General features: G+C 44.7%; 4 protein-coding genes across 7 annotated transcripts in view; 3 read left to right on the forward strand and 1 right to left on the reverse strand.

Moving 5' to 3' along the window:
- The window catches only part of LOC126558139 (60S ribosomal protein L3), a 438,353-nt gene that overhangs the window by 272,738 nt on the left and 145,091 nt on the right, over positions 1-20,524 (forward strand). The window lies entirely within an intron of this gene.
- LOC126565411 (UDP-glucose:glycoprotein glucosyltransferase) overlaps positions 1-20,524 on the forward strand; it is a 391,865-nt gene that overhangs the window by 206,350 nt on the left and 164,991 nt on the right. The gene's annotated exons all lie outside the window — the stretch shown is intronic.
- The window catches only part of LOC126557282 (uncharacterized), a 202,755-nt gene that overhangs the window by 137,909 nt on the left and 44,322 nt on the right, over positions 1-20,524 (reverse strand). The window lies entirely within an intron of this gene.
- On the forward strand, positions 14,039-20,069 carry LOC126557936 (L-threonine ammonia-lyase). 3 transcript variants are annotated; one of them, XM_050213862.1, is made up of 9 exons: positions 14,039-14,059; positions 16,117-16,373; positions 16,473-16,640; positions 17,094-17,210; positions 17,360-17,596; positions 17,778-18,070; positions 18,201-18,293; positions 18,484-18,613; positions 19,943-20,069. In XM_050213862.1, exons 2-9 carry the CDS (start codon positions 16,131-16,133, stop codon positions 20,057-20,059), a joined length of 1,398 nt encoding a protein of 465 aa, XP_050069819.1. In that variant the 5' UTR covers positions 14,039-14,059; positions 16,117-16,130; the 3' UTR covers positions 20,060-20,069. The 3 variants fall into 3 exon arrangements, with proteins under 3 accessions (XP_050069819.1, XP_050069821.1, XP_050069820.1); XM_050213863.1 differs by lacking the exon at positions 14,039-14,059 and adding an exon at positions 14,583-14,601; XM_050213864.1 differs by lacking the exons at positions 16,117-16,373; positions 16,473-16,640 and having other exon boundaries at positions 14,046-14,059.

Here is a 20,524-nt window from a genome sequence, read left to right on the forward strand (position 1 = left end):
TCTAATGTCGGTACACGTTTCAAATATATTTTCCTGAAATTCGAGTTCGACTAGGACTGAAAAGTTCTAAAAATTTTCCTTTTATCGCGAGTATAGCTTTCCTTGAACTGTAAGTTCAAGGAAAGCCGAACTGTGTTATTGCACGCGATTTTCTTGCTTTCAATATTGCAGGGAACTATTTGGATGCGAGTTGGTTGAAATATTTCATGCCAGCGGTAAGTTGTTTGAGTGGCAGTTACGGAAAAAACTAAAATAACTTGTGTTGGTTCGGAGGACCGTTGTAGAAGAGGTAGCGAAGCCGGTCTTCCGAAGAAGCCGGACTGAAGAGATAATATCGAATCATTTCCGGATTGTTTCCCCTCATGATTCTTCGAAGCTTAACGATCCTCTAGATCACGCCATCCATCGAATGGCTTGCCAGATATGCTGATACCACATAGTCCGGATGGGATTTTAATTCCGGTCGTACCGTGCGCGACGAGCGACACCGTTTACGCTCTTAGACTGGATAGACTATTCAAACATGGGTACAATAAAGTCAACGAAGCCCCTAACTTTAGGCCTTGAGGATACATAAGGCTGTAGAGAGAGAAGAACAGTTCTGTTGCTGTTTGACAACTTGCTAATTTATTCCGAAAGATCGACTGCAGCAGTCGATGCCAGTTAGTAATTCATTTTAATTATTTATTCTTCGATTCACAATTTAAGTTCACATTCAGTACACTTTGGCCAAACTATTTCGTTCGCTACTGAAGCTTAGCCGATTTGCATGGGATTTCTAACGAATTTCAAACATGAAAAAACTTACGGAGTCAGAAAATCCCCTGTGTGGGGTATTATACCTCGAAAACTATTGTATGAATCCCACTAGGACTGCCCACATTCTCTCACGCAAATCAAAGGACTGACCATTCAGCTGTGTATTACATATAATTCTAGGAATTTATCAGTTTTAGAGAAGTAGAGTAGATTTTGCCTAGTAGATTGTTTAGCCAACAGACTTTTTTCCGCAACATATCAAGCTTCACTTTGTTCTTTATATTGTATGCCTGAAGAGCGTTTAATTAATTTTTTTTATGCTTAATATAACGCACAAAGTACATATGAAAAACTTCCTAGATTCTTATTACACTTGAGCTGGCAGCTTGCAATTAACCCAAGCTTGGTTCATTGTTTATTAACGCCTCATTTCTTATCACTTTTCTGTTATTCTAAAGCAACCCAGCATTCTTCGCCGGCGTACTATTTTAACTTCGTTTTCAATGAGCCCAGTATCAAACTGCATGTTCGCTATTGTTCAGCAAATCAAACCTGAAAAAAAGAAACGCCATTGGCCGATTAAATAAAGCGCAAAAGAAAAGAAAAAGGATTCATCAGGGAAATCAAGAGGAAGTAGCCATTCGCGGAAGATTGCGGCACGGTACACAGTGCAGAAGCCAAGCCGGATCTTGCAGTGAAGGGCACAAAAATCGTGAAAGACACAGAAAAAAGAAAACACACCCACCAACTAAAGCCGACATGAAACTATTCGCCAATATCGAGTGCATTGGAAAGAAAAGTTGATTACCAGTGGGTATTTTGGGTCCGGTTGGGAAATGCTCGTCCATTTGTTCTTCGGCTTGCTGCCATCGATAGCCAGACCTGCTCCATCAGCGCAACTTCACTCGATCTCGGCACCTTCTGTCTGTATGTACTTGTCCCCTCTACGTCCCCCTTGGTCGCGTCGATACCCGCCGGGACCGGACGCCCTGAAATGAATTAATTTTTAATTGAGTTTTTCTCGCTTTTCGCTTAAGCTTTTCCCTTCGGCTTCGCTGCACATTGGACAAGTTCGGTCCGGTTGAGCAGCAGCATTGAACCATGCGGCACCATCCTCTTCCGTGTTCATTACGGTTACTGACTGCCAGACATGCCGGCTAGCCCTGCCTGCCCTGGCACAAAGCTCGTGGGAAGTTCATTTAACATTTTTCTCCACTCTTCGGCCGGTTTCTTTTTGTTTTCTCGAACACAGTTCGATAACGCTTGAAAATAATAAAAACGTAAGGCATATACCCTTTCGGGGTCGGGTAGTGGGAGTAGGGATGGGTTTGTGTGCAAGGTGATTGTTGTCAGGAAAGATTGTTGTTTCGCCTACCTCTTCGCAGGACAAGAGATTTTATTTCTTGAGCGCCACCGGTAAGCTGCCGAGCTTGCACCGGGCCACCCAGTCGGATGGTTACGAATTTTGCAGCACAAGACAGCCACCGTTGCTTTCGCGCAATCGGATCGAACGGAATTACGATAACTGCCCTACTTTTTGAAAATGGTTAGCTTGAGACAGAGCGCCAAAGAGTGTGGGGGGAACGAAAAATCCGCCCTTCGTAAATCCGCCTTAATGCCGTGTGCCAGATAGCGAGAAAAGTGGTAGCGAGAAGAATGTACGGCAAATTGAATTGTTTGCAGATGCTCGCGTTAATGTGCACGGTAAAAGCTTGTTGGCTGAGGAAATAAATGAAAAGGTGTGTGCTGTTTTTTGTGTGTCGCCGTGTCTTCTTAGGAATATGGACCCACTCGTACTTCAACGAAGTGGTTGAATCGTTTCGCGTGTTTCTGGTTTTCGTGCAGAGCAAGTTTATTGAAATCGTGATATCTTGTGGATGAATACCAGCTCAATGTGTGTGTCTCAATCGGCTTTTAATATGAAGGAAACATGTGTGGGAGCTGGATGTGGTTAAGAAAAGTGCGGTTTTCGTCATGTTTTCGACTTGCGTCGCGGTAGTAATGGAATGGCTTTATTGTCCTTCACTTTTAACGAATAATTGAACCGTTGAAAGTAAGAAGAATTATGTATTGTAAGTATAAGAAAGGAATGGAAGTATGTAATAAACTGTACTCAAGATTCTGTCCATGGACGATGGAAAAATGTATTTAACATATTCGAAGTTCTAATCCTAGAGTATAGTTCAGCAGTAACGTGTGCTTACAAAAACATTTCAAACAGAAAATAGAAGGTGTACAAAGCAAAATGACTCGTTATGCTATACGTAAATTGTACTGGATGAACTCGCTGTGCTTCCCGTCGCCTTCTGCCGAACTGGGGGTCGCTGACGAATACCTTCTTGGCGGGGCATGAGTCCGGAATCCTCATAACATGCCCCAGCCATCCTATCCTGCCGATCTTTGCCACCGTCAGGCTGTCCGGTTCTCCATAAGCTCAGCAAGCTCGTGGTTCATCCTTCTTCTCCACACTCCATGCTCGAACACACCACCAAAGATGGTCCGGAGGATGCGACGCTCAAACACGCCAAGCGCGTTTGCATTCTCCGCTCGGATGGTCCAAGACTCGTGGCCATATAGGACCACCGGGCGAATCAATGTGCGATATATCTCACATTTCGTGCGGTCTCGAAGTTTTCTGGAACTCAGCAGACGGTGAAGAGCCGTAGTAGGCACGATTTCCCTGCACAATGCGTCTCCGGATTTCGTTCCTGACATCGTTATCCGAAGTTACGACAGTCACAAGATAGCAAAACTCCTCTACCACATCGAGATTGTGTCCGTCGACTAACACGCTGCTTCCCACTCGGGCTCTGTCACGATCAGTCGGGTGTAAGCCTCACACATCTTCGCTGTCGTCTTGCCAATGAAGTCAATGTCATCCGCGAAGCCAATAAATTGAAGAGACCGGTAGAAAATCGTGTCACGAATGTCGTTGTCTAGAACCGCGCTTCGTACGACACCTTCCAAGGTGCTATATTGGACAACAGACAGGAGAGTCTGTCCCCTTGTCTCAGACCCCTGTGAGATTCGAACGATTCCGACAGCATGCGCGATACTCTCACTCTGCATTGCACACCGTTCATGATGGCCTTTAACAACTCGATCAGTTTTCCAGGAAAGTGTTGCGCTGGAATTCAAGTTAAACCATTAACGCTTCAAATACTCTCAGCACATTGTCGATATACGTACATAGACGGGTTTCAAGGACGTGGCCATTTCTAAGGTAAGGTTTTAAAATCACGCGATACGGCGCACATAACCCAATAGAAGCTTTGACTTCTTGGCTTAACGACCCTAAGGTCAGGCTGGCCATCGAATAATGGCTTACTATACTGCCTGATACCATGTAGAGGGATAGTCAATCCTCATTACGGGGAGAAGGTCTGGATGGGATTTGAACCCCGGTCCTGCCGTTTGAAGACCGGCGCCGCCGTCGCCTACACCGCCGAGGCTCCCCAAAAAGCTCGCACTAGAGATTTCAATTATGTGTACAATATGTTTGACAATAATAAACCGACCTCGACCTTTATGCAGCGACTACGTAACCGTTAATTACATTCCCCAATGTAAGTTAAGCTGATTGTTAGGCCAGTAAAATAAAACAAACGTTGGTCCTAAGATTTTGCCTCATTTTTTATAGATGCTCTTAAATTCTCTTCCTCGCTTTCGATTGATGACATGACTGATACGGTTGCCTTAAACAAAAACACTAGAGAACTAACTAGAAAAACCTTCTGACCATTTTGTTCTGTTAACTATCTTGCATCCGAATGCCATTGTCAGATCAAGTCCTAGTTATTAGGGCCGGCATTAACGGAAACGATGGAAGATCTTAACGGATTGGGAACATTTTCTTCGCTAGCATGGTCAAATTTGGGGTGCATATGTTTTGGTCAGCGTTCCTGTCTCAGAGTGAGCTTCATTTGTTGCGATAGCTGCTATGAGTGGAGAAGCTTCCCCAGGTTGTGTATACAGGTTGTAACTTAGGCTAGCATTCGGGAGTGTAACTCAAAATCTATGTTGTTTGCTGGACTGACTTTTGATCCTAGAAAGGTGATGTGTTTTGCATGACATCGAAAGGTCTGTACATCACACCATCATGTATTGTAGACTCATGCTCATTAGTCAGATGTTAAAAAAAAATCTGAAACAGAGTTCGTACTCTGCAACTATAATAATTTAATTTAAAGTTTAGGCTTATTTATAAATTTCCTAATAATCATTACTATTAGTTCAGCTTTCCATGGTAAAAACATGATAATCCGATTTTGTTTATTGAAAAATCCTTTTGATGCCTCTATATTTGTAATATAAATAATTGTTTACTGTGTAACAACATTTCAATATCCAATGCATATGTTATCATGGAGTCATTAGAAGCATCATGCACATTTTTTTGTATTGACTTAAGGTCAAATTATAATTTGACATACGTTGGATTTGCCTGTGCAGCGTTATTTGATTGCTTTTGAAGCTTAATCAATTCATGCATATTTAATTCCTTTGCTGAAAAAGACCCACACACGCACACAAGCACACACAAATTGTTAGTTTGTTACACAATCAAACAAAACAAGTTTAAACAACTGTCTCAAAAATAATGCTTTTTAAATGAGCTTTCATCTTCGTTGTTGATTTAATCCGACGGCAATTACTATGCTATCCTTGTTTGTCTAACCACCGTAAGCCGAAAAGCGAAATCATTTGATTTTACATCACGTTAGCATCACGGGCTCGGAAACAATTTATTACACGGCTCAGGATGGTCGGTCAATTTTAAAGAATTTATTCCCTTATTGAACAGGATTACTGCTCCGTCCATGTAACAGGCGTGCCTTGCGGTTGTTTTACGTGTTTTTAAAATACCAACCTACTGTTTAGCAGCACCAGCGCCATTGCGACGCATTATACGAGCCGGTTGACTGGTGGCAAAATTATGTACCGACCGTCCAAATGCGCGCGCTGCCCTGCAAAAAGAAAGCTTGTGCGGTGCGAGAACACAAACACGCCTTGCTGCAATGGAATTCCGTTCCAAAGGCGTTTAGAAAGTGCAACCGTCGGGAAGAGGCACGGTCGGGACGGTGATTCTGTGTCGGAATCCGGCCGATCTTACTGCCGTCATCGTTGTCATCGTTCGCATAAGTCACATGTGCACCGTATATCACCCAGAAACCCAGAGGTAAGCATGCTCGATGTTTGCGAACGGATCGAATGGATTGCGCGTCGTGTGGCATGGCTCCATGCTGCCGCTGGCCTCCTGAAAATGATGCCTGCCAACCCGGTTTGCAATTGTTTTCCGCATTCCCAGCGGGCGTTACCCCGGACATTCTTGCTCGAAACGTTAAAAGCATCGGCAAAGTTTGCTGCGGGACAGGAGACATTTATGCGACGTACGTGCGGCTGGAAGCGGGACGGGCAGACGAAGTGTGTTTGAGTTTGGTACCATACCATGCTGCACTCTGGCACGTATCAACCAAGGAGTTCCATGGAAGAGGGAGTGGTTGTGGTAGGGAAAGGAGCGCATGGAGCAAAGCAGCCATGATGTCCAAAGCACGCTGGGGGAAATGCACCGAATTGAGTTAACAAACATGCTCGAATATCGAATGTTTTCGGTTGTCGAAGGTCAATGGAGCATTGGGAAGGATGCACTGTAAGGCGAGTGGGAATTTGAAAGAGTAGCAGTAAATTTAACATGTTGGGCAAGAAGTACACCGTGCCGGGGTACGTTCTTTCTACCAAATCGAAATCAGCTCAAAGTGCACCTTGCATTACGAGTGCACTAACTTGGGAGAGAGAGAGAGAGAGAGAGAGAGAGAGAAAGAGAGAGAGACTGGGAGCTTTTAGCGTCCCAGCATCAGCACCACCGGCTAACATTGTTAGCGGTTTCAGTTGTTTAAGTTAAGAAATGTTTGAAAAGGAATTAGGCAGTCATCGGACACATCGGCGAACTATGTGAAGTAGGTTGAAATCAAATCGGACCTCTCTTTACTACTGGAAAGTGCGCAAGTAAGCGGTCGTCGATAGCTCGTTACGGAAAGGAAAGTCTGTTTCCGTTCGCGGCAGAAGTGTTACCAGGTAAACGTGGCACGTAGAAAAAAAAGTGTTTTTCCACGAAAACCTCTGTACAGCGACGGCTGGTGAATCCAATTTTCACCACCACGTAACCGTATTGATCAAAAGTGGACTTTCTCCTTCTTATTCCATTCCCTGGCTCGTGGCGAGGGCACCATACTCGTACTACTTCCAATAACCGATAAGGTCAAATGACAGTCAAAACCATTCAATAACAGGTTGGTAAAGAAATATGATTAAACGTACCGTCTAACTAGGGGTACAGCATCCGGACACCGGACCGGATGTGTAGTCGAGTCAGCCACTCACCGAAAAAAGCTCCGAGAGTGAGAGTGTTTGTGTGTGTTTGCAAGCACTCTTTCTCACTCGGCTTTTCCAGAATGAACCTGAACCTGAACGCAATGTTGGGTACAGCGCTCTCACGCACGTGTTGGTTGGCATCATAGAGGAAGACGTGTTAAAATGAGTGTGGGAAATGGTGAAAACTGTGTGTTTGAAAGCAGCGAACAGAACAGAACTCGGGATATGATATGGCCATAAGGGGACGCAGGCCACACAAAAAAGCAAAGATAAAACTCTCGCGAAACCATCGAGCAAGATGCCCGGCTTGGGACCGCGTGTGTGTGTGTGTGTTTGTGGTCCGACGTGGATGCCGCCTAATAACATCATCATAACGAATCGGATGTGATGCGAGCCAGACGTGAAGATGATTGTGTTAGCATAAAAACATGGATCATAATGAAATGGATAGCCTGCGGGGCTGTTTGGCCGGCATAGCAGCGAAGGTTTTGTCGATGCTTTTGCTTCGCGTTGTTGATATAAGCGCTTGCTTCTCGATGCGAGTTGGGTACGCTTTTTGCTGGGAAATGAAAAAAAGCGAGGCATCAGGAAAAGCAAAAGGGACAAGTTTAATCGGCGCGATTGTTAATCAGCTGAGCTGTTCCAGGGAAAAAGGGGTTTGTACTGATGCGTTACCAATAATTGATTACACGTGCCAGCGGCAAGTAATTCCATTTATTTTACAATTTTAAATGCTTTTCTGACAATGCTGAACCTTGATCCTATGAATCGTTTAATTACACGACTAGTAATAAACAATTTTAATTGTATGCAGACGTTTATCCCGAAGCAATGCAATCGTATTGTAGACCTTCCAGGAAAAGGGCTTACCTTTGCTCGTGATGAAACAATCCGTCGTTAAGTAACCGAACAAAAGTGGAACTAAGCAAAACACTTCTAAGAACCATTAACTGTCAAACTAGTATTGTTGGGAGGGCAGAAAACCTCCTAACTTCTTCTGAAAATGAAAAGCATTAAAGTAACTTTCAATTCGAACCTAGTTTTTTTTATCTTCCTGTTCGTGGACGTCCCAAACGATTTTCACCTTAGGAAAGTTTAATGATCAACAAATCGAAATTTCCTACCACGAGCGGGCAAAGAAACGATTTAAAAAACGCTACAAAAAAGAAGTACTGCCATTTCTTTCACAACCATGATCCACAATACGTATTGTAAGTCAACCGATCGAAATAGACCAGTTCATCATATTTCGGAAGGTTTTTTTATTTATTTTTTTTTTTTTTTTGGGAGGACATCCGCCATTCAGTCACTGTGGAAGCATTTGGTCGCGTGAGATTGTTTGCACATTAAATGATTCTCTTTCGATTGCACCGGGCTTTCGAGGAAAGTTTTTGTTTGTTTGTGTGTGTGTGTGTGTGAGAGCGTGCTCCAAAAAAAATAATAATAATCTCCTCAACCAGCAGGACGCATTTTCGACGTGACACAAATGGAAAATCCTCCTACAAACCACAGCTACAAAATTGTGTTCCGGAAGTTCGCCGCTTCGCGCTGTGCAAATGGAACTGTTTTTATTGATTGTGAAAGGAAGAAACAGAAGAGAAAATGAAAATGATTTGAAGAAGGCTATCTTGTGCAAAAAGTTGAAGCCGCTGGATGGACGGATGGTTTTTGGCTTATGATTGCGAGGCACATACACACAATGGAAAACAATCAATTTGCCTCATTTGGAACGGTATTACCGTTTGATGACGAGTTTTGGCTATGTCTTATGGAGGCAGTTGAACATTCTGCAGCTGTGTGTTTCTGCAAACAGACGTTGGCCGGCATACATTTGTTACTAATGGCTTTTACACTGTGTAAAAATGCTAAATTCATAGCACAAAAACGGTTTGTAAGTTTTGACTAAGTCGTAAGTTTGCTGTAATAATTTCCAAAAAGGATATTTAAATTTGTTCCAAAATTTTCAACCGAATCATTCATCCACAAAGCTTAGCTCGATTTTAATGGGTTATTCATAAGGGAGCAGTCGGCTTCGATCTCCGCTGCATAATTTTGCATTCCGGGAAATTCAAAAGTTTTGGTCTCGTTTCAAGCTTTCGATAGGTGGCTATCCTGAAAAGCAAATATTGAAACTGTTTTACTTAACGTTTTACTCTGCGCAGAGCTTTAAAAATTCAAGACTTGATACAGTAAATTAATGTAAAGAAACAACTTTATAATCGGCTACTGATACCAAAGTAAAGTTATTGATACTACAATGATTCTACCAAATAAAATAAACATTTTAAAACATTTGAAAATTTCATGTCATCTACGTTTTTATCAACCGTTGTTGTTGAATAACTAAATAGTTTAAAACAAATAAACTGAGTAGAATATTTGTTAAAAATAACTTAAAGAGTTATTAAGTTATTTTTAATATAGCTTTAAAAAGGACTAACTATCGAACTACTGATAAAATCAAGTCAAGGAAGAGGATATGCTATAACTGCTATTTTGCTATAACATTAACTAATTTTTCCAAGAAATGTTTTAGCTTAAGCGTCGTATCATCAAGCGTGTAAACAAATATTGCGTTTTGTTTAGTCCAAGTCTGTAGCAATGCGCTGTATTGCTACAGATAAGACAAGATGTAATCAAGCATCTACAGATTTTCTTTATAATCTAGTTAAACCGTACGTAAACAAACCTGGTACCGCCTGGTGGTACGATAATTAGATTGATTCGCAGGTTGTTTTTTCTTTGTTCGTATTAAAAATGTTTCCTTCCCTATTACGCACGATTGCCAGCAATGTCCGAAGTGACAAGCCACATGATTCGTTCGTATTTGAAGTGCTGTTAGCAGCGTGATTGTTATCGCTGCCAAAATATCGTTATCATCAATCCATGTACCGTAAACCTGCATAGCATTAATGATGAGGCTGAGTAAATATTTTGCTTTCAATTATCATTGATTAAAGCCCGTTGTTGTTGATTCTGGTGCACTAGCGCCGCGATAAGCAGCAAAAAGAGAGGGGAAGTGTGTGTGTGTGAGAGAGAGAGAAAGAGAGGAAGAGCGAGATGGGATCATAAAGGTTGTCTTTCGATTATTATAGCAGTATTGATGTTTTTTTTTGCCCATATACTCATCAGCTCCATAATACTGCGAAGCAAACGTATCCAGAGCAAATATGATCGATTCGCTACGGTATTTACGCAGCTTTTTCTCGGTACCGTTTGGCCAACCGTGTACAGAGCGTGCTTCAAAAGTGGAGGGCACCTTACCGTACCGGACAGTTTTCAAATTTTCTTCCAAAGTGTTGTGGTTACGGTACAACCACTTATGACGATGGCTGTATGTGTGACAAAAATTATGAAAAAGCCTTTGAGGTATGGCCGGGTTGCATCGCTGCCGTTGTTGTTCGGCCACGCATTCTCGGCAAACGAAGCAAACAACAAACACGGACGGTATGCAGAACTATCGAGCATTATATGGGTGAAAAACTAATCTGCCTTACTTCGCACAAAGAGAGCTGTTGGCAAGTAGGGAACGAACGAACGAGGAATCGTTTTGATTTCTAGCCTCTGGAAAGAGCCGCACGTACTAGAACGGAAGCGTCCCGAATGGCGCACCAGGACGGTGAAATAGCATCAAAGATAGTGCTGCCTGTACGCTGCCGCTCCTGGTCAGCATGGAGGGACGCTCGGCCCGGTGCAAGGAAGCGTCGTAGGTGATATGCTGGCGATGATAGCCGGGCAAGCCATGGCAACCATCGCTTCAGTTTCTTGTGACCTCTCTGCAAAACGGTGCAAGCAGCATCGCTTCTCTTGGGATGCTAGCAAAAAATCTTACCGTCCATCTCCGTTCTCCACTTTTGCAAAAGACCTCTCGAATGTCAACTGCCAAATTCGGGATCGGCACAGACACAGAGGACGGCCCAGAATGGCAGTTTGTGTGTGCCGTCCGAGGCTGGCACCGTATCGTATCCGATGGTGTGTTTCGGGGTGCTTTCTTGCTCCCAGAAGCCGGTCACAAACTTCCCAGTATGGTCGATATTCAACAACGGGACACTTTCTTCTTCGGGCACGATTGTTTCACGTACAATGTGAGCTTTTCCCCACAGCGTTCGAGTCTTTTGTGTGTGCTTCTTGGGCAAAGTACGACGTCGCGGTGGGGTTCGAGAGGTTCTCGCACCGAGTATCGTCGTACACCCGGTTTCCGGTGTTTTTCGGTTGCGTGGACATGCCCCGGGGGTTGGGCTTTGTTTGCTGTGAACTGACACAGCTGCGCGATTAAAACCGATGATAAAATGCACAATTATTAGATGAAATTATCCGATTCGCCCTCCACCCGGTACGGTACACGTTTTGCGATCGACGTTTCGAGCGAGCGAAATTAGCCGGTATCGAGAATTCAGGAACGGTTTCTGTTATGCCGTTAGAAGGGAGGAGAAAAAATCCGAAAAATCATCAAAAATATTAGCACAACTGGGCACAACGTGCGCGTACAGTAGTTATCTAACGTTGGAAGATTTATCCAGACCGGGTAGGAGCGTTCTATGGTTTTGGTTCACTCGGCAGACAACTAGCACGAGCTGAGATGGATAGAAGACTGCGCGAAAGACCGTAAGAGAGCGACTGACTTGTTTTATTTTTTTATTCTATAAGCGTTTCCACGTTGCATAAACGATGCTTTAGAGGGCTAGAAAAAACTCTTTACGATTCCCGAAGATGTTTGGCCTAGTAACGGTGGGCACTTTCTCACGTTATACTCTCCGGAGGTACTACGATGTATTTGATCTTTGGTTTGGCGGTGGGTATGATAGGTGGCATCACTTGTGGACAGCACCTCTGCAAAGTGGCCGTATCGATCACGGTTGGTTCGGCCACCATCACGTTAAACTGTTCCGGACTCTTGATGTTGATGGATGAAAAACAAATTTCAGTTTAAAACACTCATCAACAGCTGTTGGTAGCTGTTACAGCAAAACTTACAACTTCCCTCCCCATTGGCTGGCAGATAACACACGCCGAAAGCAGCAGCACGATTAATCCCTTGCTATGCATGCTGACACACTGGATTGAAGAAACACTAGTCCCAACCCCGGTAGAATGGGATGCGCTTTTTATAGCAATTGCACCAACGAACCGGTTGATCGTCCAGCGAAAGGGCTCCTTCAAAGCTATGGCAGCATGCGTCGTGGGTAAAAAGTTTCCTGTTATCAGAGCCGGAGTTATGTAGTTGACATGCTACTACCACTTATCATCGGCGGTGTGCGTATGTTTACAATCGCGGGCAAACATCAACAACGCTTCCGACTAGCATAGGTTGGAGTAGCTTAAATCAAGACGTCTTTGTAACGGGGCAGCTTCATTGCACTGTGCAGGACCGACAGATAAGCCGCCGTAAGATGTATAACTTCACAGGAGTTGAATCGCAAAAACCCGAAGCTGCTACTGCTTGCTATTTGCCAGAGTATGAATAATGTCGAGATGTTTGTTTACTTTTGACAGAGCGAACCGTACCGCCAGGTTCCGTTCGGCACCGCGAGCGGCCGCATTTGGTGCTGGAGGAAATAAATTTGAAAACAGCAAAACGTAAAACAGCAACCGTCCGCCGTTATGCTTTTAAGACACTCGACCGGCATAAGTATGAGATTTGAATGCGAACGCAATGTTGGCTATTTATTTACGCTGCTCTGCACCGTTCAGACAAAAGCGCGATATTTTATTCACTGTTTTGCAGCTTCAACTTATTTTATTGCGTTAGCTGTGTGTACTGCAGCATGTACGGACGTCACACTACGTGAAAGTGAAGAGAAGAACTAAAAAAAGTGCTTTCACTTTATTCCGTGGAATAAAACACAAGGAATAAAATGACATTCATGAGCTTAAGTAAACCAAAGATCAGCTACTACTGCTTTTGTTTGAAGAAGCATGGAATAAATTAACAGAACCGCCTGGCGACACAGTTGGCGCGAGTTGCTTAAGTTCCCGCGGCTCGTTCGCGGTCGTTCGCGCTGGCACCGGCTTAGAGTACCATCCGTTTAATGCGTTGACGAGGCAGAGCGTCAAAAGACGCACAGGCGCCGACCAAAAAATAGTCGTTGCCAACAGGCTTGGCCTGCAACAACAGTTTGGCAGGCGTAGAAAATATTTGATGAAATATTCACACCTAAACGCGAAGTGGCTGTTAGATCTGGTGTGTTGCCGAATGAGTGGAGACTGGAAAGAAGCAGACAATAACAACGAAAAATGCTACTCGTAAAATAAAACCGATTGTAAATGATTACGGACACCGGCTTAGTTGGGATGCTCAACACACAGCTGGCACGGTATGAAGCGTCGAAGGTATCGTCTTGTTGAGTATTTGTGGTTTTGAAATTGACTTGTTTATGTCGCTTTTGAACTTATTGAAAACTTGACTCCAGACGCTTTAACATTTCAAGTGTTTGTGGAAGCTGGGACGATTCCGATAAGCCCTACAGAGCCAGACAATAAAGTACAAACAATGAGCACTAATAGACGGAAGTGTTCTGGCGAACACAGATCGATCAGCTGGCACGTACCTTCACCATTGAGCTCTGACCGTGACGATAAGGAACGCTCTGTACCGAGGTACCATCGCATCAAAGTTCAGCGTAACCGGACCGGTACGGTAAGCGATCCTGCTTGCCGAGCGATAACGAATACTGGCTAGACACGCTTAACCGATGCAACTGTTGCAGGCGAACTGCAAACCGGGAAACGGACCACGATGACGACGCTTTATCAATTTCTTTTGGCTGGCGATGCGTTGGCGAGCGGGATGTAATGGGATGAATTTGGACACCCTTGAGCAGCGTCAGCTTTCTTCATTATGAGAAGGCCACGAGGGCCATCAGTCGGTGAGGCGGTGCTGTGCTGGTTGGCGGGAAGATTATTAATCCCGGTTGAATTAATTGCCAAGGTAATGAGCCCTTTGGCAGAAGTGATTCGATAAAGAGGGTTTGAAGCATCCCAGAAGAGTGCCGAGTGCTTCGAGTGTTATTTATAGATTGTGAAGAGAAAAGTTCATGTTTGAAAAAGCACCATTTTTGTTGTTGTTCGTGACGTTGTTCGACGAGTTTAAGATATCTCCCTGGGAATGGTGGGATGTTAGATTTCCGTACGATTCTTTCCGCTCTCCGGCAAGGGGCAGCACCAAATTTATTCTACACCACCATTCGCGTGTGGACGATAATCGAAATAGCGTTCGATATTTGACGTAGCAAAAGAATAATTGGACGCGTCGCCCCTCTCGAGTAGGTTACGTCAACGAATGATGCTATCAAAAGTGGTGTGACGAGTGAGAATCAGTGTATGCGGGTGTGCTCGAAGTTTCAGTATAAAAAGCAACCCGAACGCGTGCAAAGTGAACGAATTGTCGGTGAATCTTTGGCTGAAAGAGGTTGTGCGTTTGTGCGTGTGTGTGTGTGCCAATTTCGTCGCTGGAGTGTCGAATAAAGCAGGGTACGTTCAGTGCTGGTGAACCAATTCGCTTTTTTGAAGAAACATTTTGAAGGATTTCTTTCACCCATGCACACAAACACACACATGCGTGCTTTCGGTGGATGCTGAGTGGAGTGAAATGTCACAAAATGGAATAGATATTTGAAATAATATAAAGCGAAATGTTTTATTCCGATTGCTCACTTCAGATGGTTTGTAGTGGAAGACATAGTGGTTGCTAACAAGTGTGCTGTGTTTAGATGTGAATTTTCCATTCCCATACGCTCGTTCGATAAATGTTGCACAAAGTGCACAGCTGGAGGTGAAAGATAGCAGCAAATACGTATCAGCACAGCTCTAGTGCACTGTGCACTAGTCCCGGTTGTCCCTCAGTTCAATAAACCTTCCAAAAGGCACCGTGAAACCATCGCTAATAGACTGCTGGAAAGGAATGGAATGCCGAAAGTGTATGAACATGGTGATACAAGCCATACCGCGCAAAGCGTAGAGATGCATTTAAATTCGTGTTTGCATTTTCAAAATATTTGCACGTGATTTTCAACACGCAAACAAACGCTGCAGTTTCTGTACGCAGGCAGTACGTTGCGTTGGCGTTGGTTTGAAATTTAGATGCGCGGCTAAGGCTACCAGTTTGTTCAATATTTAATATTCTATCGAAAAAGCAATAGTTTATTTCGTGGCACATATTAATAATCTCTACTGCTAGTTTGGTTCTGCAATGATCACGTGAACGCTACGTAAGCTCGTTTGAAGTACGATCCCCTCTAGCGGACAAAATCTTTTCCATCGAATCGGTTTTAATCTGAATAATTAAATGGTTTTCCTCGGTTTTACGGATTTTATAGTAAACAGTGGTGTTTGGTTGTCGGCATTTTTCCCAAATTAAGCAACCTCACGCAGGAAATCGATTGTAAAACCATGATTGCGTTATAATTGCGACTTCGGGTGATAGAGAGAGAGAGATAAAGAGCAAACGGAGCTCCCATTACAACGATGGTTAAAATTACCAAACTCATCAACATGCTCCCGTGGGCATACTATGCGCATTCCAAAAAGGGACCCATTATAATCTGCCCACCTTCACAGGACCCGCATGTCAGTTGGAGGGTTTTGTTAAAAATTTATACTATAGTAACAGGATGAGCTGTGTGAATGTTTTTTTGGAATATTAATATTTCACCTACCGGTGTGATTCGTCTGGTTTCACAAATGCAGCAACAATTCGTGTCTGGCTCCATGTTTCCGTGCCTGTTTTGCGTACTTCAGGTGGCGGTGGAGTATGATTTCTTTTTACATTTTCTCACCGAGTTCCCCACAGGGAAGCCTGGCGTAATAGGACAATGTTTTTGTCTCGATTAATATTTTATGACAACCGTTATCACTGTCATGCTTCGCGAGCTGACAAGTCCACTGCACACGGCATTATCAGCTCCTTGGGTTTGGCTTTGTGTCTGCTGTTTCACATTCGCTGCTGGTTTGTTGTTAATTGTTAGTATGATTTAACTGTCACCGTAGATTAATCTGCCACGATGCAAGTGTCATCTGTAACGACGCAAATGGCTTCCGTGAAGCTGACAGCACGTCCACCGGTAGAGCAGGCGGCTCAGAATGGACACAGCAGCGGGAAAACCACCACCACCACCAGCACCGGCGCTGAGCAGGAAGTCGTCGATCCGTTCTGCAATGCGGACAATCCGCAGATAATCACCTTCCAGGACGTAACGTCGGCGGCGTTCAAAATCAGAAAAGGTGTCGAGATGACGCCGTGCGTGGTACGTTAGGGGCGCAACGTTCGCCAACGTGGAATATTTGCATTTTTATATGTTGTCCATGTCGTTTTTGTATGCCTCCGCTACGCTCACCGAATCCAGAAATCGCACTTCTCCGACCTGATCGACATGGACATCTACCTGAAGAAGGAATTTCTGCAGTTCACCGGAAGTTTCAAGGAGCGTGGCGCCCGGTATGCGCTGCTAATGCTGTCGGACGAGCAGAAAAAAACGGGCGTCATCTCGGCCTCGCTGGGGAATCATGCGCAGGTAAGATTATGCTGGTCCGAGCCACCTAAGATACCGCCGTGTTCCATTGCCCTTCTCTTCATGAAAGTTTAAAAAAAGAACCATACTCACACACTTACTGGTACACACATTTGGGTGATGGGATACTGGTAGGACAACCGTGTTCACCATGTGCATTAATGTCCTCAAGGTGTACAGCAAACGAGCTGGACTAGGTTCTTGCTGGCAGAGATTTCAGCTCCGAGCTCCATGTGCCAGCGCTCCAAGAGACGAAATCACCCGAAATCTCGGTGTGAAAGGTGTTTTAAAGTTACTCACTTGTTTGTGTACGTTGTTTTTGTTTTACTTTTTCATGGTTTAATGTCCTATCATCGTGCTCCGGTGTCCCGGTGACTGATACTGTCCTGGGTGGGGGTGTTGGAACGAAAAAAAAAAACCACTCATCTATTCGGAAAACATGATACGAAATGGTAGGGCTTGTCCTATCATGGCTGGAAGCTTGGCATCCCGGTAACGGTCGTGATGCCGCTGAAGGCATCGCTGATGAAAATTCAGAAATGCCGTAACTATCATGCTAATGTCGTGGTACAGGTATGTTTCCCCAGTCACGGATACTAACCTTGCACGAGAGAGGTTAACATTGTTTTGATTGCTAAATTCTTTACCGAGCTTTTTGTGTATATGTGTGTGCTCTCTCGTATCTTTTACCGGGCTCCGGATAAATGGCACCGTACACCAAGGGCGCTGACATGGGCGAGGCAAAGCGGATTGCACTGAAAATGGGTCACGACCGGGGGCTTACGTATATCAATGGGTACGACCATCCACACATCATGTCCGGCCAGGGCACGATCGGGCTGGAGATCATCGAGCAGGTCAGCGATATTGATGCGGTCGTCGTACCGGTCGGAGGGGGCGGATTGATAGCTGGCGTCGCTACGGCCATCAAAAATTTAAGCCCAAATACCAAAATCATCGTAAGTGTGGCGCTGGGAAAGGGATGCGAGAGCAATGCTATCGTTAGGGATAATTCTCGTGCCATCACGGGCACGGCGAATTAGCGGAGTTCCAGTTTTGCCAACGAAAAGGTTTTTACGAATTCTAATGAAATCGGTGTCAAATAACTTGCTCCCCGATTGTGCATTCAATCCTTCGCAGGGTGTCGAGTCGGAGAAGTGTCCCAGCTTTACGCGCGCGCTCGAAAACAAGGGCCCGGTGTTCGTGGCGAATCAGGAAACGCTGGCGGACGGGTTGGCGGTGCCACAGGTTGGGTACAATGCGTACGCCACAACCGTGCCGCTGCTGGACAAAATGATCGTCGTTAAGGAGGAATGGATTGCTCTTGCCATTTTGCGACTTGTTGAGCTGGAAAAGTGTGTCGTTGAAGGGGCGGGCGCTGCCGGACTGGCAGCCATCATGGCCGGTCATTTGAATGAGTTCATCGGCAAACGGTAAGCGGCAGCGGGTGAAGAGTAAGGGACCCTTCGCAGTGTGATGTTCCGGAAATAGAGCAGCGATTTTCATTCCTTCGATTACCCGGCTGTCCGGTTGCATTCTTCTCGATCTATTCGTTTCTGGTAGAGTGGTGCTGCTAATTTGCGGAGGCAATATCGATACGACCATGTTTGGCAAGTGTCTGGAGCGCGGTATGGCCGCCGAGGGACGTTTGCAGAGGTAACGCTAACTTTGGAACGAAAACGACTCGGCTTCATAATGACATAACATGCGGCTGATGCCTGCCGGCAATTGCCTGTGCTCTCTTGTCTTTGCATTTCACGCCGGATGGACTAATGGGCACGGTTATTGCTGCCCGGTGCGTGGATGCCACAATCGGATGGGTACGCTGTGTGGTGGGTACGAACAGATTCACCGTCACCGTAAGCGATGGACCGGGTGGAGTTGCTAAGCTGTGCAATCTGCTGGCCAGTTTGGGCGTTTCCATCAAGGATATAATGCACGAACGTGCCTTCATTCGCGATATCCACCATGTTGAGGTAAGCGGACACAAACGGCACTGACGCCATTTTTTCCTTTTTTTCTTCTTTTCTATTCTAGGAGCGTTAAGGGTACAAGCAACCATTGTTTCACTGTTTAGTTGTATGTGGCTTTTTGTTCATTTTGAGCTGAATGTCTTTGGTGCACCGTTTTACACAGCGAACGTTTACTGTGCGAACATAGTGCTTGGATGTGTATGCGTGTGTTTTCTAGGAGTTTTCCAGAGGAAAAAATAAAATACACGACCGCGCTATGGGCAAATTTTGCGTTGACAGCCCAAAATCCAGCCTCTGGACGACGTGCTGGTAATAGCGGGTACACGGGAACCATGCTCGTTATGATTTAATTTACGGTCAATGACCATGCGTGGTCGAGCGTGACGACGGCACGACCCGCAGACGGTTACCGTTGGCTTTGTTTGTGCTGGTATTCGTGGTCAACCGGCGGGAAGTACTTCACTCGCGTCTAATATTTACCTTTGGCCAGGGTACGCTTCATTAGCGTGGAAAAGGTTTTTGCCGGGGACTCGGGTCCGGATGATTGGATTTCATGTTTTCTCTGATGTCGGTGCGGTCGGTTTTTGATTGCGTTGATTAGCGCACAGTTCGGTGGTGACGCGTTTGCTTTTACCCCAGTTTTGGTGGCGATTCTGTTTATGCGCTGGTGGTAAACCGTACTGAACCGTACACGGGAGGATAAACTAGTTTGGCAAATGTTGATTGAATGAGTGTACTTTGCATTTCTTTCGCTCAGTGCGCGGAAATCCATCGTTGACCTATGAGACTGATTGCAGTGGCTAACAACACATCACAAAATGTTCAAAATCGCATTAACAGTGATACTTTTGCCCTGCGAAGAGGTTGCATTGGTTGATAATAATGATAATGCGATTAAATGCCAGTAGAATCAAATCAACAAGCCGTCAAACTTTTGTTTAAAATTCGATGTTTTGAGTAATAATCAGGTTCAGATTATCTTCTTATGAACTTTATATCCACAGGTCGGTAGTTGTACGGCCAGACAGGGACTTGAATTTTGTCACGAGCTATTCTTCCGTAGACAGGACGGACTATTTAGCCACAGTTAAAATCGAACCTATGGAAACATAAATAACAAGTCGAATTCTCTCGAATTTGTAGAGCCAAAAAAGAAAATACAAACATTTGACGTCGGTTCTGTAGTTCAACAAGAAAGCAAACAAACTTTTTTTTCTTCAAAGTGTTTTGTAGCTTCATGGTTTGTCCCTTAGGGTTCCATGCTACATTTCTTTGTTATCTCCAACAGTGTTATCATTGTTTAAAAAAATCGTTTGAACTTCATATTTTCAGGTGAAAGTGATTTGTGAAACACGCGATTGGGAACATTCCAAGGAAATGCGTAAGGTGCTGCAGGAAACATACAGCAAAGTTCACTTCTACGACATGCCGATGGCTATTGCGGAATAAAAAAAACATGGTCGTCTACCGTCAACCGTATACTCCCCATTTCCAGACGATAAGCTGCAAATTTTCCCTCTCAACGAACGCGACTTCCGATCTGCTTCATCGCGGCTTCTACCATCCGGTTGTGAACCGTGCATTCCGTGCTGCGCAATGTTTTCGATAGTTTCAATAAATTGACCCTGCCCTGCACGAACGAAACTGCCAACCGTGTGGAACTGGTCACAAATGTAGTACGAGTGTAGGTGTGTATGTTTTTGTGTGTGTCTGTGTAAGCTCTATGCTCCTTTACCACATCGCACCACCAACGCGTCTATTATTGAACTTTTACCGTGCTCGATCGATGCTGCTGGGAGGTCGCGGAATCGGTTTTATTTATGGTAATGAAAACGCAGTACGTGCACTCCTCGCCTATTGCAACAGAACGCAACGCACGTTCTCTCACATGTCGTTGGCCGGCATTTGGTCGGT

The sequence above is a fragment of the Anopheles maculipalpis genome, chromosome 2RL, assembly GCF_943734695.1.
Source record: "Anopheles maculipalpis chromosome 2RL, idAnoMacuDA_375_x, whole genome shotgun sequence".
NCBI classification, from domain to species: Eukaryota; Metazoa; Arthropoda; class Insecta; order Diptera; family Culicidae; genus Anopheles; species Anopheles maculipalpis.